Source organism: Chlamydotis macqueenii, chromosome 14 (genome assembly GCF_036417535.1).
Source record: "Chlamydotis macqueenii isolate bChlMac1 chromosome 14, bChlMac1.mat, whole genome shotgun sequence".
NCBI lineage: Eukaryota > Metazoa > Chordata > Aves > Otidiformes > Otididae > Chlamydotis > Chlamydotis macqueenii.
In genome coordinates, this window is record NC_141569.1 from 16,893,548 (window position 1) to 16,911,715 (window position 18,168).

The following is an 18,168-nucleotide window of genomic DNA, read 5'->3' on the forward strand; positions in this document are numbered from 1 at the left end:
GAAATTCTGACCAGAGTTGTGACAGTGGAAACAGCTACACATTAGGTCTTCTGCAGATTGGTCGCATTCCCTTTCCTGTATTGTAGTAGTCCAACTCAACATCCATCATTGGTAGGACACTGCCCTAATTTTTTGTTACTGAAAGATCTGTTCTGGAAGTAACCTTACAGATCTCCCTGCTGTAAGTTTGCTCTACTCTGATGACTTCACCCCTCTGGAAGTATAAGTGCCTGCCTCGTTTGGGCATAAAATACCACACATTGAGAGTGGGAGGATTTTGAAAGGCCACGGCTTACCTTCTGTCTTCTGACACACATCAGAAATTTTCCCCTGCCTCCAACGGGAGCAGAGTTAGACCAGCACAGGCTTCCTTTTACAGCCAGTCTCTGCAGCCACGCTTTTGTAAATAATTCTTAGCTGTGGAGATCTATGCTGCAAACATCTCTTCTTTTATCACTGAACACTTTTCAAAGCCAAGGTTTTGCTATGTAAGAAACTTAATTTTAGAAAGTGGATTTTAGGCATTTGTTGAAGAGCCAAAAAAATATGAACGTACAGTTCAGGATCTTTTTCTTTGGGAGCATTCATTTGCCATCTCTCTACTTACATGTATTAGCAGAGCTGCATAATTTTACGTCTTACATAATATAGGCTGGATAATTACCAACTGTCCCATATGTTGTAGGTGATTCCCACGGCTGTTGATGGTTAATCTCTTGTCTCCTGTTTCCCCATGAGCAGGCATCCTACCAAGTTTTGATGCACATAATATGTTGGGTAGAGGAAAAAGATTCCTTTTCAATAACTAAAAAGGAAAGGAAGAAAAAAAAAAAAAGAGAAATGTTTTGAACTAGCAGAGCAAAACATTTTAATTGCTGATAAAAAAATCAGTCCAAAAAAAGTATCAAAATCTCTCATGAGACAGCAAAATTTATCCAGCTCTGAATGTGAGGGGTGGATGCCGAGGGCAGTCTGGAATCTGGAGCAGAGACAAGGAATTATACGAAATGCAACTGTGGGAGAAGAGGGGGTATTTACACAAGACACAATAAGCAGTGCGGTGCCTAACGGACTGATTCACAAGGAAACCATGGCAGGACTGCTCGTTAGTGATTGACACTCCAGATCCCAAGGTGGAGAATTCCTGAGGCTCCAACAGCTTCGCGTTTGGGGGAAGGTAATGAGAGCACTTTGTGAGCCAAGTAGGTCACGGCTCAGCAGGAGAGGCACATTGTCACATTAAACTATGAAGATGCATCGCTTCCAAGAGGGTTTCTTTTTCCTGCAGTTATTTCGTTTAGCTGAGTACAATCTGTATTTTAAGGAAAACAAGATGGTCTTAATTTATGGGCCACTCCATTGTTCTTGAAACGGCTTTGTGAAAGAGGAAAGTGATTGCAGTGACTCGCTACAAAAGACTGTGATTTGAGTAAGCAAGCTCGATTGTCTGAACAATATTCTCCAAATGAGTGTAAAAAATTGTATCAGAGAACAAAGCATGAGTCACACGGAATTACTCTAAGAAACAGCAAGTCAACTTTCATAGGATTTGGGTAATGTGGAGATCTCCTGAAGTTACGTTCAGCTGCGGCAACAGTCATGATGGAGACAAGAGACACGCAGCAATAAAAATACCAAGTCACTTCAAGAGCAGTCAGTGGAAAATTTCAGGCGACAAAAAACAAACCAAAACTCAGTCATGTGGCATTTCTGATAGCTTGCGTAAACTCTGCAGAATGAGCCCAGAAATTATCCAAAGAGGTCTGAGGAATGCGATGCTTCACCCGCTATCCCGCCAGGAACAAGCGACTAATGACAGGAATGATTGAGGCTGGATTTTGACACTTGAGAGTACATAGAGTAGGTGTAGAAAATATTAGAGTTATGCACACAGATGGAAGAAGCAGATCACTGGAGAACAGAAATGTGACAGTATTAAGACAGATAAAGTAATTTATTTCATAGGAAACGATTATGCAGTTGAGAATCATGGGGCTTTTTTTTTTTCCAGAGTGAGGAGAGAATATCTGATTTTCTTCCACATGATCCACAGGATGTGTCATGTGCTTCTGGTGGTGTCAGAGAGAAAGAAAACTATTTAAAGAGTGGGTGAACATTTGGATTTCTACCTGATTGACAGTGTGCAAGTCAGGGAATTGGCCCAGCATCAATGAGTATCTAATTAATTTTGGCAGTAAATTCCACCAACACTGCAGGAAAATGGTCACGTAACAGGTTCAGACTCAATACATTGTCCTATATTCAAAGGGCCACCGCTGAAGCAAATAATAATTTTACTAATTCCCTGTCCCAGGCTTTCCCCTATAAAAGCTGGAACAGCTTCTAGGTTTAGGAGTGGCTTTTTTCCAGTGTTGCTCAGTGTTCATTTAATCTAGTGACCAAACATTAAAAAAATGCTGGCAGTCACTCACCCAGATCTCTTTTGGAAGAAGTTCCTCTCAAATCTGGCACAATATGGTCTGTAGCTCCGAATTACCAGATCTCTTTTCTTTGCAGCAGTGACACCATGCACAGATGTTCTGCATCGGGATACTAATGCTTCTGTCTTCTGCATCAAGTAAGTGCATGCATAAAGCAGGATTGATTTCGGTTTTCTAACATCAAATGGTTTGTACTCCAGCAGACTGAGGCCAAATTGTCTCTTATAGCCAACCCAGGAGTCTCATGTAAATTAAAAGACCAAATCTGAAATTCTATTAGAAAAGGATGGAAGAAGAAAATCTTTAAAGAGGAGAAGCAGCTTGAGGTAGCTCAAAATTATTTCGTAAAATCACTGACTTTGAAGTAATTTGCAATGCTATTTAGGCACCAGGTAAGTAATTATTTATTTTATAAAGTAAGAGCTCTAAGGAATGTTAAAAATGGAGGGCAGAATACTTGTACGAAATACACTTTTCTCTCCTGCTAATCTTCCATAACGTTATCTGTAAAACACATCCAGACAGTACCAAGATATTAGAGCCTTTCAAAGTCTGTTGTATATTCTTCCTCTGCACATCAGAGACAGAGATATTGAGTTGAACAAATCATCAAAAGAAACGTACGTGCCTAAATTCCCTTCCTTTCAGCAGTGTACATATTTTCTGAAGCTCTAAGTCCGGAGACACCAGATGGTCGTTTTTCTCAGCTATTTAGGCACCTACACATGCAAATAGGTGCCCAGCGGTATTTTCAAGCACGTCCAAACACTTTGCTCTCTAAATAACCATTAAAAATACTGCTGCAACATTTTCATCCTACGAGATTTTTCTAAAATATCAAAGGGAAAAAAAAATACTTCTCTGGAAGTTTGTCAGTAATTGAAAAGATGAGCACCTCCAGGCTGCAGAGCGGGTACCACGTAGATCTGTGACACCGCAGCCAAACGCAATACTGGACAGGGCAAGGCAATGACATGGCTTTCAGAATAACCAGGCTCTGGAAGAGTTAAAAACTACAGTTAAAGCTGGGTGAAGAGTACAGCCCAATTTCTCTGTATTGCAACCCTGCAGTTATCACTGGCTGTGCACACAGGGCATCTGCGCTCCCGAGGTTCAACAGCCAAACCTGCCTGGCCCTCCCTGCTCTCCAGGATTCCCCAAAAAATGATTAAGGGCATGAAAATACACTTGGGAAGGCTGATTTTAACAATTTCAGCTGAACTTTATCCTATAAATATTCAGCAGAGAGTCTCAAGCCACAGAAAGAGGAGACCGAGGCAGCTCAGAGTGTAGATGACCAGAAGTACAAATGCCAAACAGAAACACCAAGACTTATCCCCCTTTTTCTGTGAACGTGGATTTTGTGTATGCTAACACCAGCAGTGCTCTCTACTAAACCGAACAGCCCAAGCTGGGTCTTGTTAAGGAAGAATAGGGTGTTACTTTGGTTCTCAAAAAGAATATATGTTAAGAATAATATACGATAGGTTTTGTCTTTGAGAGATTTTTAGGTTTCTGACACTTCAGTAGATTGGTTTACAGCAAAATACAAAGGAAGACTGTCTTGGGGAACAATCAGAGAGTTTTAAAATGAAACAAAAAGTTACAGGGCAAAATCTCTCAGCTCTAATTCAGTTTTGTCTCAAGGGGAATGAACAGAGTTTTATTACTTTGATCTTCTAAAGAATGTGTTTTTTAACTTCATTAGTCATTTTGCTTAATTTTAAATCTAGGTGCCACCAGAGATAAGACCTCAGCATTTTAAAAGGGACAGTCGCTTCTACATTTGTCAAAATTGCCCTACTGAAGTTTAGTTCAAAAGTTCAGTTAAAGAGATTTCTACGGCAGACAATCTATTATAATTAATGAGCATTCATAATTAATGTCTGGCCTGACATAGTCTTTGAGAAGGATCATAACCTTTCTTTTCAAGATCTCAACGCAACAATTTCTCTTCATGATCACAGCCTTTCTCTCTATTTAAAAAATTAGCAACGGGTTAAATGATAGCAAGAGTTAGATAATTCCACCATTAACCAGTTTGCAGTTCTCAGAGACCGTACTAATTGTACTGATTATGAAGAATGAATTTTAATAACAATACCCTACTGTATTTCTCATCAGCATAAGTCAAGAACTAATTAAAATACAACAGGAATGTATTTGCCTCTATCTAGGCAAGGAAAATGAGTGAGTAACATCATCTTCCTGAGTTGTCTCAAACAGAACCAGCACCTGCTAACGATGCTTTCCTCTGCAAAGTCAAAGGACAGGAGATGTTTTATTTTACGAAGTGGGGGCATTAGTTGCAGAGATTTCAAGGGGCTGACGTTTGAGGTATTTCTATTTGCTTTACGTCTCAGGCAGATTTCCTTTTATGAGCCCTGTTATAGATGTGAAAAAGATAATATCGTTACCCTAACTGATACTGGGTTTTGAGCTTTTTGAATTTATTTCCATGAAGTTAGGGCAATTAAATTAAAACCAATTTGTTTGCTCCATGGAAGAGCAGATGTTCCAGAAGCAATAAGAGCTTAGATTATTAAAATAACCCTTGTCACATGCTGATAGAGTTTCTGTCTAAGTATATTCAAGCAGCATAAGTTTCCGACAGTCTTGGCTGAGGGCGTTTTACAGCTTCCCTGGGTGGTGGGCAGTGAACACCGGGATGCTGCCTACACAGACCAGCCACCACCCCAAGCACCTCTCCAAGGCATCCCGAAGAAAGGCTTGTTCCAGCAATGCCAGCCCATTTGGCAACCACGGGCAGCTGCCTTTCCTCGCCTAACGATAATCACAGACTCAGGCAATGAGAGCCAAAGACACCGAGCCATACGAGTGAATGAAGAGGGTGAAGAGGACTTACAAGGTTAAGCTGTGCTGGTAGGAGAACCAAGAAGATGAATATGGGTGGTTTCCCTTCCAGCGGACATTGCCGGCTGCACTTGCCTCTCAGAGATCTCTTTTCCCATCTCTGCCTGGCAGCTGGGCTCTCCTCTTTCTTCTGCCTTACACAAACACACAAATAATCTTAAGCAAACCTTGCTTCCCACAAAGGCCTCACCAGTAACGTCCCATAGAAGCAAGGAGAGGACACTCCTAGGTTATGGGGGGGATTAGAAATCTGGAATATGAGAAAAATTGACTGATTTTATCTGATTCAAGGCTGAGTCTGCTCCAGGCAAGGATGTTGTGTTGTCAGTTACACAGTTAAATGGAGCCTAAATATAAAGCACTGATAATATCGATCAAATAATTTTCTAGGATTCAGGCTCTGTCACAGAAGAAGGAATAATCAGACACATCAACCTGACAGATGGGTCTAGGAATGTTTTTCTCCCTTTTTGGGTGAATATCTTCAGTGAACAGTGCAAAACTTGCCAGTCAGTGCTGCTGTAGGAATTGAAACTACAGCTTTACCCTTTCCTTGTACATCTGCAGGTGGCTTTGGAGAGCAGAAAAGGGAAGAGGTTGTTTTCCTTAATCAAGGATTTAATTAAAAAAACCTGAAACAAACCCTTTTGTTCTGCCATCCGACAGGTGACTTCAGTGTGGGAGACGAGTCCAGGTGATGGAAGCCTTGGCTCTGCTGAGGTTTGTCCATCCCTTGCCCTGGGCTTCCAGAGATGCTCTGTGTGCTTCACAGAAGGTTTCCATCTTAACACCAAAAAGACCTTTGAGTGGAAAACAATGAGCAGCGTGATTTGTTGAGTTAGATGGTTATGAATGACAAATTAGAAATTATAAACCTGTTTTGCCTTATCAAGCAGCACACAAACAATTAAACTCCCCAATTCCCTGGCCTGCTGGGGAACACTGTGTTCAATTTTTGTGTAATTTTTTTGCAGTCATGGACGGGAATATGCCTTAAAGCGGTAGCCAGCCACACTGAGAGTCTGGTACTTCCCCAAATAAAGTTTATCGAAAACTCTGAAGTTTACACCCAGTCTGAGAAGGGTGATGGGCTGCTCTTTACCTGGATCTGCCGTTCCTATCACCCAGGGGCACCCAAGGACCCGCACGTCAGCCCTGTTTGTACGATCGCTGTGTCTGAGCTGATGCTGGCAGCAGGCTGGGCTCACACTGAGACCAGCAATAAATAACCAGCCCTGAGCAGCACATTGGCTTTATCAGCTCGCCTAAGCAGGGAGGCATGCGTGCAAACCCAGCGCTGCTGGGGCAAGGATCACCTCACCGGGGCAGAGTGCTGGGGCAGAGCAGCGGGACAGAGGTTTAGCTTCCCAGAGAGCATCGGCACCTATTGACGTTTCAGCCCCATCACACTCCCAGGCTTCATCTCCCTCTTCCACTCTGTTTTAGATGGGTTTTTAGTCTTTTTTACCTCATCAGAACACCTTGGCATCTTCAGTAATTAATCCTCTGGACCCCCGCAATGTGAGGAAGGATTTTCAGGTCCATTTTTCAAACACAGAAGGGGGTTTGCAAAACAGACACCTTATTGCACAGAACCTGATCAGAGGTATCCAGGCATGCAGGGAGGCAGGGGTGCCCCTGGTCTGTAAAAGAAACTTCTATATCTATGTCTAGGTTTAATAATTCACGCTCGTTACTTGGTGTTGACTCCCCTCAAAGTTTACAGTCAATATGGATCTTAAAAAAAAAAAAAAAAACAAAACCAAAACAAAGCAAAAAAATCACTAATCAGAGAAGAAACAGGAGCTCTGTCTACCCAACCTGTCACCTGCTGTCTGACAGACACAGCCGCAGCTTTCCGGCTCTGACAGACCATGGCCAGGCACTTGCAAGAGAGGAGGAGAAAGTTCTGACACCAGACAGGTGAGTTGTAAGAGCAAGAAACCATGAGCAAAGACAGGCTCTGCTAATAAAAGAACCCTGTGGTGATCCATGAAGCTTCCCGAACAATCCTTACCTCATCACAAACACCTAATGCTGGCAAGAGTTAAAGTATGGAGAAGCAGGGCAATGCCAGAGGAAGAGGATTTCTAGCTGAGAGTTCAACGCTTTCTCTAAAGATGATGGGGACCCCGCAGCCCCTCCTGATCTGAATTCCCTACAATGAAGCCAGGGCTGTGGTTAAACGGGAAGGTTTACAGCACAGCAGAGGTGCAGGCAGGAGGAGGGTTATCCATTCAGGTGGGACCTGTTTCCTGCAGCAGCCTGGAGAAAGGCTCCTTCTACTGCCTTTGAGAAGAGACATGAATAGCAGAGAGATGAACAGCACTATTCCCCACAGCCTCCTCAAACCCGCTTCTGATCCCCAGGGAGCGTATTCGGGACAGAACAGACATCGCCTTTTATTCCCATTGCAGGCTGGTAAGGGATTGCTAGCACCAAAAGCAGGATGTATTCAAAACTAAAACCTCACAGCGAGTTGTAACACTTAGTTCTGTCTTCTCTTAACTAAAATTCAGCCCCCGATGACTGGGGTTAAGCTCTGGGAGTACCGGCACTGCCTCCAGCCAGCAGCCCTGTTAACGCACGTGCCTGTTCCTGGACGTACCTCCCCGGGAGCCAGCCCGTGCTGCAGAGACAGGGCCAATGCCATCACAAAGGCTGACACGTGTAGGCAGCTGGCAAGCGGCAGCCTGTCTCTGTCTGAGGACAGAGCTGACACACAGCTGATGACTCGGGTGAAGCCTTTCTCCTGCCCTGAGCTGGGCTGTCGCAGAGCCCAGCACAGCGTCTGCATCCCCTTCTGCACCCAGCTCAGCTCACAAACTGGTGCCTTGTGACTACAAACCAGTTCTCTAAGTGTAAAGGAAGTAACAGAGACAACCTTTCTCTACAATTACGCCTTTTGCTTTTACTTCCAAAACACCCTCCTGCTCCTGTGCTATATGCATGGGATGTACCCGTGCTGCATCCTCTGGAGCATCACTGGATCCCTACCCACACGCCTGGCTGCATGCAACTCAGTTGTGCCTTCCCTTCTCTGTACACCAAGCAAGATTTGTGAAGAGAAAAATGAAAGTTTTTTTTTCAGGACCCAACGAACTCACGTATCTACCACACAAGGACATAAAATCTTTCACTCTGGGTGAGGCTCCCAGCACTGCAAAACGCATTGGAAGCTCTGTCGAGCTGCTGCAGCGTGCTGGACCAGTGACGGGAGGGCAGGGAGGCTGGGATGCTGCCACCAGTCACCCAACAACCCAAGTTCTTTCCCCACATCCACTCGAGCAGCAGCGAAGCTTACCTGGATGGCAGGAGGTGAACGATGCTTGCTCCCTGTCCTCTGATGGAGCACGCCTTGGTGAATCACGATGCTCCTCACAACCCAGAGAAGAATGAAGGATTCAGATGCAGCCCCGATAAAATGCATACAAGCTCCCTTTTTCAGACTTCTCTGGAAACTTTTTAAATGCTTTGGTTTCAGCTGGTGCAAACATGCCCTGAGAAACCTCATGCTAGAAGTTAGTTTTAAATAGCACACACAAACTCTTTTGAAACAAAATATTTTCAAGACATCTCTGCACTTGGGCCAATTTCTTCATTCATCCAGCCCTGTGTTTAAATACCAGATGAGGCATCCAGCGCTTCATTTCACGCCCTCACATTTGAAAATACAGCCCTCAACATCTGATTCTCAGGCACCTGGAAATAAACATTTTCCTTCGGAGTGATTAAAACTGGAAATCATCTCTGTATATTATTTTTATTTTCTTTCCTTTATATGGTTTTAAAGCCGCTTTTATGCAGCGCTGCAAGGTTACAGCCTGTGATTTGTGGTGTTCTGTCTGCTAACAGAAACATCCCCCCTGCCCGCCGCTCACGCCGAGGAGCGGGAGGATCGTAACACGGACTGTAAACAGTTGCGTTGCTGAGAAAGTTAATGTTTCTTTCCACTTCCATTTCCCTCCGTTGGTATTTATCGTGGTAGGGGTTGTGCAAGCACACAAGAGAATCATGCGTTATTTACCAGGCTGGAAATGGGGAAAGGCTCCGACCACAGATAAATTCTTTGGGTCAGCTGGGGCTCCAGGAGGTTCCAACACCTCCGAGAGAAAATTCCTTGCTCCTGAACGTAGCTGAGGGATGAGATGCGCATAGGGGAGGGTGAGAGGAGCAGGCAGAGGCCCTCTCCAGCCCTGGGATTGTCCCTGTGATGCCACCAGCGCCAGCGACGCTGACCCGGCTCCTGAATGCGCCAGGAATTTGTGCCACTCCAAGGTTTATTGTGGTTAAACCCCAGCCAGTGTCAGAGGCTCCGTGTTTGTCCTTGCGGGACCATTGCCAGGGCACACTGAAAAACTAATGAAACAGGGCATTAAATGCTGGAAACATTGAGGGGGAAAAAAAAACATAATAGAAAAAAAGAAAAAAAAAAAGACCAAGAAACAATAACAGCAAAGCTACTAAATAAGTAATAAGGTAATGAGGAAAAATTAGGAGGAACTGAAGACTTTAAATGCTCTCCCAAATTAAGGAGAACAAAGGGAAAGGCTCAGCTTTTATTTTCGCAATTAAGATATTTATGGCAATTTAGCTTTTTTTTAAGACCAAGCCTGGATACAGTGCTGCAGAAAACACATCTGATTTACTCCCGGGCCTTCCCATCAGTTCCTCCATCAGCTTCAGACAAGCAGCCAAAAATTGCAGGAGGAGCTGTGTGCGCTCCAGAGCCCGTGAGCACGCAGGGCACTCGTGAAACCCCCGGGGGATCGATCCCAGCGCTGGAGAGTTGGTCCGGGACCATTGGCAACGGTTCTCAACCCAAAGCGCTAGCGCTGGAGCTGGTACTGTGGCGTCTTCGGGACAGAAGAGAGATCTTCCAAGAAGGAGAGGTAACATTTTTTAAAAGGGAAAAAAAAAAAATAAAAAATAAAGATTCCGGCTGTGTGCCTGTGGAAAGAGGAGGCTCCCGTGTTTGCAGGGAAGAGACACAGCCACACAAGGGGTGATGGAGGCACCAACGTGGCAGAGCAAACAGCAGCCCCTTTGTCCCCTCCTGTCCCATTGAGGTGACCATCCCGTCCACCTCAGGGACACGGCCACCGGCTCAGGGCTCGAGGGAAGGAGGGAGGGGGATGATGATGAGCCCACAGCCCCCGAGGAGCCACCCTGGCAAAGCCCTTCCTTCTCCACCTCTGCCCAGTTTGACTCTGAGCCACCAAGCAGAGCATCACAGGGCTACCAAAAAATCCTCTGTCGTGTTTCCCCGGCTCCTGCAGAGTTGGAAACGTTTTCAGAGAAGCTGTTTATAAGAACCTTTTTGCTAAAGTATGTTTCACATTAATACTCTCCACGCTATTTATAGAACTCAGCCCCCAGATGCCTTCCTGCTTTTCCTACAGACTAATAAAAACAAGAAAGTAAATAAATAAAAAAAAGGATGCAAAGTTTGGTTAAACCCAAAAACAGCTCAGGGAGGAGAACGCTGAGGACGGGATGGTCCTGGGAAGACATCCAGCCTTCCAGACATCCCTGCCATGGTGCTGCTGCTGCAAACTCTCCTGTTTTGAGGGGATGGACAGGTAAAACGATTGCGAGCTATATCAGCTTTTTCATGACTGTTGATTTTTCCAGCCCCCGCGCTGGCTGCCTGCCTTGGTGCCCTGCTCTTTGAACCCGCGCAGAGTAAATAGGTGGAACTGCGGATGGAGGCTCTGCGGGCAGGAGATGTGTTATGTACGGGCAGGGAGAAACCTCCAGCCTCCCTGGAAGAGTCACAGCTCACTTGGGCTGAAAAAGGGGGAAAAGGAAAAAGAGAGAAACAAAAAATCAGCAAAGCCTTAGAGTAAGGCCTGTGAAACTCCCAATGAATTCAAAAGGTCCCCAAGGCTTGGGGGTAGCCAGGCAGTGGCTTTTCTGAGGACAGAGATGCAGAGGGACGTGCACAGGGGTGTGACGGCCTCCATCCGCCCCGCAGAGCTGCTGGAGGCTGGCGGGGTTTGACTGGAGCACCTGCAGCTCGGCAGGAGACGAGGAACGCGCCGACCAGGGCCTCCGAGGGTGCTGCCCTCTCGCAGAGACTTTTATTTCATTTAAATCTAATTGACCAGAAGATTTCTCCTCTCTTCATTCCCCCTCTCCCAGCAGAAACATTTATTATGCTAATTGAAACGGTTAATCACCCGGGATGTTGGCTGCGATATCTCATCATAAGCAGCTTTAACGTTTGCTTGGCTCAGCACCCTGGGACTGAAGAACATGTCTCCCCCTTTCCTCTGCCCAGGTACCAAGTTCTCCTCTCTTCCTCGCTCCTCTCTGCACCGACCCTGCCCCCTCTGCCCCTTTTTCAAGTTGCAAAAAAATATTAACGGGGCTTATCTGATGCACGGGAGCGAGAGATTGTGCGAGCGGGCTGGCAAGCAGCCAGTAGCTAATGGCATAAAAGCAATTTGATGACAAAAAAAAATTAACATGCTAATTGTCAGGCTGGAGAGGGTGCTGGGGACTGTACAGAAGGAAAAAAAAGAAAAGAATAAAATAAAAGAGATGTTCTGTGGTTACTCTAGATTTAACAATAGAGGTCTGAGGAAGAAAGAAAGGTTTTGATGCAATTTTCTTCTTTTTGTCCCATTCTCTGCTACCCTCCCCCAGCTCAAAACCTCCAGCCAGAGCCTCAGGCACTCACGGGGATTTATCGGGAGATCTCTTCCTTTTCAGCATCATGTCACTGCCAGATGCACCACGGGCTGCGGAGTCGGTCGGCACCACCACGCAGTTCTCTCCTTCCCATGGCAGCAAGTGACGCTGCGGTGAAGCTTCTGTTGGAGGAAAAAAAAAAAAAAAAAAAAGTCATGTTTGATAGAACCCTGCCCAGTCCCACCTCACAGCTCGGCTGAGCCGAGGGCAGAGAGGAGGTTTCCTCAGAACTGACCCCCCTCCCATTTACAGGGTGGCTTTTTTGATGTTTCCTTTTTGAACAAAGGGACAATTGGTCAATTTTTACTTTTTTTTTTTCTTTTCTTTTTTAATTTATTTTTCCTCAAAGCGATGGAAAGGAGTGCCTGGAAAGCAGAATGCTCAGCCTCTTAACGTTGGCTCCGCAGCGTGCCGTTAACTGGGATTAAGAAAGTCAACTGATGCTTCGCAGCGCCGGGATTCCAACAGCGCGGAGCCTCCCGAGGCAGAGAACCACGACGGCGGATTCGGCGGGATCTCAGAGCAGCAGCCGCCTCTCCCCTCAGATGCCGTTTAACCCCGGATTTGTGCGCATCCCACTCGTGAAAACCAGCTGGAAATCCAGCGTGCCTTGAACTGCCGCCAGCCGAAGCCGTGGCTCCTCGCCGCCCGCAGCCTTTTCCCATGCAGGTGGAGCGGCAGCGCCGGGATCCCAGCAGATTCCCGGAGCTCCCAGCCCGTCCCGGCTGACCGGCGGCATTTCCCCAAACAGAGACGTGCTGGGAGAACCAGGGCCAGGACACGAGGTACCCGTATCATTTCTGATTAATATTTGTGGATGAGTGCTGTAAATATGAGCCAAGAAGATTTAAAAGAAAGCCACTGAGCCATGCCAGTGAATTAATTTGCTTTTAGACAAAATGTGGCTGGTTTTCAGCCTTTTACAAGCAGGAACATTATTCCTTTCCTATGCCAAAGACTGACTGCGCGTGCTCTCCTGCTTCACTTCTACTGTGGAGGGAATTTAAGCAAGAACATGTATAGTGAATTGCTAAACTCAACCGGTGCCACTGAAGCTCACCTCATCCTTCAGACCAACACGCCCTACCTGAGCGGCACACCGCGACCCGTCAGCTCCTCCGCTTTCTACATGTCGACAGCCAGGGTCTTAAAGGAAGGGGAAATAAATAAGCCAGACCTGGTGACTTACATCATTCTGTTTTTCTTTCTGCTCTTGACCGTGACGCTCATCGTGCTCTTCATAAACTGCCAGCTGAAAAATTCTTTCTTTGCCACTCTTCCTTACGACAGATCGCTCCGAGAGGCGAGGAGCCCGTGGAGGACACAGGCTGTGTGACACTACAGAGAAACCATGTCGTATGACAGCAGCAGGCACCAGAAGCCCTGTGCACCGAGGCGTTATTTCCAAATGTCGGGGAAGGGATTGGACCCCCTTTAAATTAACAGCCTGCATCACAGGAAAGTGTTGCTGAAAAATATGCTGTATGCAAACGGGAATAGCTGTAAATAAAAAGCTCTGTTATGAACTAAAGAGAGAATGCTTTACTGAATTTATACAGTTTTGCGCAAAAAAAAAAATTGCCCCACGATTCCGGATTAAGCTCTATATGCATGCAAATGTCATCATCCTCCCATTCAGTGTCCCTACAAGGATGTCTGCATTAACAGTCTCTGATCTGGGCATCTGGCGGAGCCCGTTACCCACGTTTATGAAACCACAGCATCAAACGTAAAAAACACAGAATATTTACCTAACTGCTCCACGCCGAGGATGGGAGTTTACTTTCCAGACCCATTTCTCTCAACTGCAGCTGGAACCGGGTGGTAACGCAGGAGCCCTGCCAGGCGGGGGTTGGGGGGGAACAAAAAATGTTTGTTTAGGCTTTTGCTTGTGATTCTGCTAACGGGGGTTTTGATGTTTTACTGCATCACCAAACAGGTTTTACGTTTCCAGTTATGTGAAACACTAAATACCTAAGGGATTTATTTTCAATTTTCTTAAGCTACAAAGGAAATTATTCGCCACGGCGTGACACCAAAACAATCAGGATGGGAGAAGGAAGGACAGAAAATAAATATCCTTAATAGTATGTAAACTAATGAAAGGGAGGAGCAGAGCGCTCTGAGTTCTGTACAAAAAGTGGGTAACTTCTGAAAGCCATAAACCACAGTTTTACAGAGTTGTTTTAATACGCAATGTGCCCACTCCTTGTTTTTTATATAAAAATCTAGGACAACTAGAAGGACGCTTTATCAAATGTGGCAACAGTTTGATTCAACATCGATCACTGGCACAAAAACCATTGGTTTAAATTATCAGCTGATTTTGTTCTAAAAGCTTCTGCTTAACCTTGTTAGCTGATGTGTTTTTTAAAGAAGCTGGTTTTTAATAAACTTGCAGTTACAGCACAATTCCTGGTCCAACTGCTTGAATCTCAGCACAGTATTTCTATTTCCCACAAAGAGCAGGAAAAGGCTTTTTTTTTTTTTTTTAAACCCCAGTTACGACTGAATTGCAGCTATCCAAAACCAGAGTCCTAAACCCTATTTTTGCTCCAGATTCTGCTCGTGGATCATCTGTCAGAAGAACGGGGTTCGAGTGGTGTCGGATGCTGTGCCCCTAAATCTGCTCTTAAGACGCAGGAGCCCTGTGTGTATATATCTACATAACTGATTTAATCCAAACGAAACGGTTTTACAATGCAATTACACGCACACAGGCTCGCACAAACACACAGACAAAACGTGTACACGTGGGGGCCTGTGTGCAAGCTTTTTTTACTCAGAAATTGCACAGTTGATAACACTCCCGGGTCATCGTCTTGGTTACCATGTTTTATTATGCTCAAGTTAAACTACTACATAACAGGCTTAAATAATTTGTTCCTCGATAGGTGGACAATTTTTATCTCCTCTGAACCAAATTTAACCGGTGTAATTCCAAGTAGTTACTCTCATGTAGAAAGCCAGAATAAATTCAAGTGTGTTTATCTCAGTCCTTTTTGAATAAATCAAGTTTTATCAAATCAGGCATTTCTTATTTATTGTTAAGTAATGACAGCTTGTTATCAGCTACCAGCCTTAATGAGTTTGGCCTAAGAATTCCTGCTGGCGAAAGCCTCAGAACCTGATAAAGCACATGTTGCATTGTACTTTATTTAAATGTTTGAGAACAAACCTGGAATAATCCTATTTTTCCCCACAGAAGAACCTGTCACACCTAAGAGTGCCACTTGATTTACTGGGAAAGCTTTTACGCACGCCCTGTGCTGCTCTCACCAATAACCCAGAACCATTTCTATTGCAGAAGAAAGTTCTATTAATGACACTTTAACCAATGTTTGAAAAGTATGGATAGAAAACATCTGATATATTCTCTTTCACCAGGCTCAAAATTCAAGCTGCCATGAAATCCACTTCTCGACCATGGGCACGCCAGGAGGGGGACCAACGGGCATTTACTCACTTCTAACTGGTTTATTAGGTGCACGACACGCAGGGTCCCAAAAATATATCCTACCCCTTCTCCTCACCTCCTACCCCTGACACAAACACACCGTTCACTGTGTCTTTACGGCAAACCCCACTTTCTCACCATGCCTTTCAAAAAAAGCCTCTTGGCACCCGCAGCAGCCTCCTGCCTGACGGCTCCTCTGCGGGGCAGGCTGGGGGTCGAGACGCTGAAATACGAAGGATGAGTGAAACAGGAGAAACCTGGGACACGATGCTGTGAGAAGCGGGGTGACCCCAGTTCAGAGGCGGCTCATAATTACGTGCTTGGCTTTCGAAGGATGAGTAGCTCCCATAATGCTTTGGAGAGCATCCATACACTTAAAATACACGGCGACGTGCTCTGCTGAATCAGGACCTGCGTGTTAAATAAGGTTAACTCCTCTTCCTCTGAGCCAGGGAAACCACTCATCACTTCCACCCAGCAGCAGTGCAACCTTTCGCATCCGATGCCACCCTTCCAAGATATCATTACTGCTGTACTTCAGTCTGTTGGCTTTCATCTCTCAGTCCACGGATGGATTTGAACCCATCTGCTCCAGCTGTTGGCACAGACACTGCCTGAACACGGGGTTTGTTCACATTTCAGGGACCCATCTTTCTTCTTGCACTTCCTATCTGCAGGTGGGCTGTGGTGGGCTTTTCCGTGGACATTCACCCTCCTCTATTTCCCTTTCCCCTAAGCAAAAACGAGGAGCTGAGCGTTTTCTACACCCCATACCACATGGCATCACAACTGATGCCTCTGTAGGAGTCAAGTCTGTCAAACTATACAGCAAGGCAAAAGGCAAAGAATAATCCCAAAAGCTAAATATTTCACGTCTGTTTGGGAGGCCTCAGGCTGGTAAATGCCCTGGTGCCACACGGCAAAGCGGAAAGCAAAGCTGCATTGCACGATCACGCTCTCCAAACCACAAGAGCCACAGCAATTTCTAACTGCACTTGCTCTAATGAGTTTTCTTCTAGCAGCATCTTCAAAGGAATTGAAAAGCCCTCATCCCAGGACACCACTTCAAAACACGGATCACCAAGATGAAAGCTCCTCCACAACTCAGTTTCCATTAAGAAAAGCAAGAGAAAAGGCTGAGGACTCGCTTAGGGCTGGCAGCGAGCGCTATCAGGAGTGAGGATTTACACTCCTGAGCTGTTCTGTCCTTCCAAGCTGTCGAAGACAGGTTTCAGAGAATGGCTGAAGAGGCTGAGCAGAGCCTGAGCCTCAGTTTCCTAGTGACAAGTGTCTGTCCCCAACCCGTACAGAGGGGTGCGTGGCCAGACCTGATCCCAACGGATGCGCTGGGCAAGAGGTTCGGTTCTGCTCTGCCCAGGCAGTGTCCCTCCCTGAACGCTGCTCTGCCCTGGTCCTCGTAGTCCTAAGCCTCCCGAGAACGAGGAGCTTTACCTACCTGGCACTGAGAAAGTTTCAAACAGCAGCAGATACCCGAGACAGACAATGAAAGGGCGACACCCTGGGATTGTGTCCACAGCAGATTTGGCTTTAGGATGTTGCTTCTTCCAAGCCTTAACTCACAAGCCCCTGAGCAAATACATAAACTACAGATATAAGCAAAAGTAGTTTGGTTTAAATCCATTTATCCACACAAAGTCTCCTGGGCAAGTTACACACACAGGCGCATCTTTCCAACCTTTTTTTTCCTCCTCTCTCTCTCATTTTCACCCCCTTGGCAACATGAATCGAAATTCCTCCCTGTAGGGCTGAGTTCCTGTAGTACCACAGGTGAATAATCTCTGTGGACACAACCTGTTCATTCCTAAATTTCCACTTCCAGGTTTAACATACTATATTTACCTTTAATTTCTTACAGGAAACTTCAGGATATTTCCTTCTGTAAAGATCCTTCAGCATGAGACTGCTCACCAGAGACCTGAGATCTCACAGATCTGAGGACACAAGCCTCCACTTGCCTCTCACAGTCTATTTTCTCTGCTTTGCATTGTCTTTCGAACTCCTCCAATCCAGCTCTAAAGTTGAAATCACCCACACAGCTCGGAGCTTTCTCAAGAGGCTCATGAGTTTGCTGACAGCAGTTTCTCTAAGAGACTTCAGAAAATGAGATTTTGCAGGAATGACTGATTAGACAGCACTTCTTATTTAGTCCTGGAAATAACCGGGTTGCTCGCAACAGCAGACGTGCAACTTCAAAAACAGAATGGCAAAAAGAAGTATTTATAAAGAACAAAATAAAACTGGGTGTAGAACTAAAGAGCTGTTATTTTTAAAAGCTGCTTTAAAAAAAAAAAGTTTAATGGAAAAATGAGGAGTCAGCGTTTATCTTCCCTGTGTTTCAAGACAGAAGACTACAATCCTGCTTAGCACCCTGCACCAACAGCACTGCCAGCACTGGAGCGTGGTAAGGAGCAAACCTGTCTCCTCTCTTGTTTAGTAAAGTCGATGAGCTATGGAGGCAAAAAGAAAAAAAAAGCAAAATATAATATCGAAGTCGGCAGGAAACATCATTGCCACTTACCAACCCGGCAGTTTGAGTTTGCCAAGGCAACAGCCTGTGAGGGGCAGGAACACCGAACGGTGGGAGATGAGCCAACAGCTTCCACCCCCCAGAACCTCACCTCCCAAACCCCTCACCTCGCATCTCCGTGGGAGTGAAGTTGTCTTATGGAGTTTCTTTGT

At 45.5% G+C, this 18,168-nt stretch overlaps 1 protein-coding gene across 3 annotated transcripts; it reads left to right on the plus strand.

Moving 5' to 3' along the window:
* The first annotated feature begins 10,167 nt into the window (after positions 1-10,167).
* SMIM32 (small integral membrane protein 32) lies at positions 10,168-15,025 on the plus strand. 3 transcript variants are annotated; one of them, XM_086758921.1, is made up of 3 exons: positions 10,168-10,207; positions 10,718-10,897; positions 12,033-15,025. In XM_086758921.1, the coding sequence occupies exon 3, from the start codon at positions 13,027-13,029 to the stop codon at positions 13,345-13,347; it is 321 nt and encodes a 106-aa protein (XP_086615047.1). In that variant the 5' UTR covers positions 10,168-10,207; positions 10,718-10,897; positions 12,033-13,026; the 3' UTR covers positions 13,348-15,025. The 3 variants fall into 3 exon arrangements, with proteins under 3 accessions (XP_086615047.1, XP_086615048.1, XP_086615046.1); XM_086758922.1 differs by lacking the exon at positions 10,718-10,897 and having other exon boundaries at positions 10,192-10,207; positions 12,361-15,025; XM_086758920.1 differs by lacking the exons at positions 10,168-10,207; positions 10,718-10,897 and adding an exon at positions 11,413-11,598.
* The last annotated feature ends 3,143 nt before the right edge of the window (positions 15,026-18,168 follow it).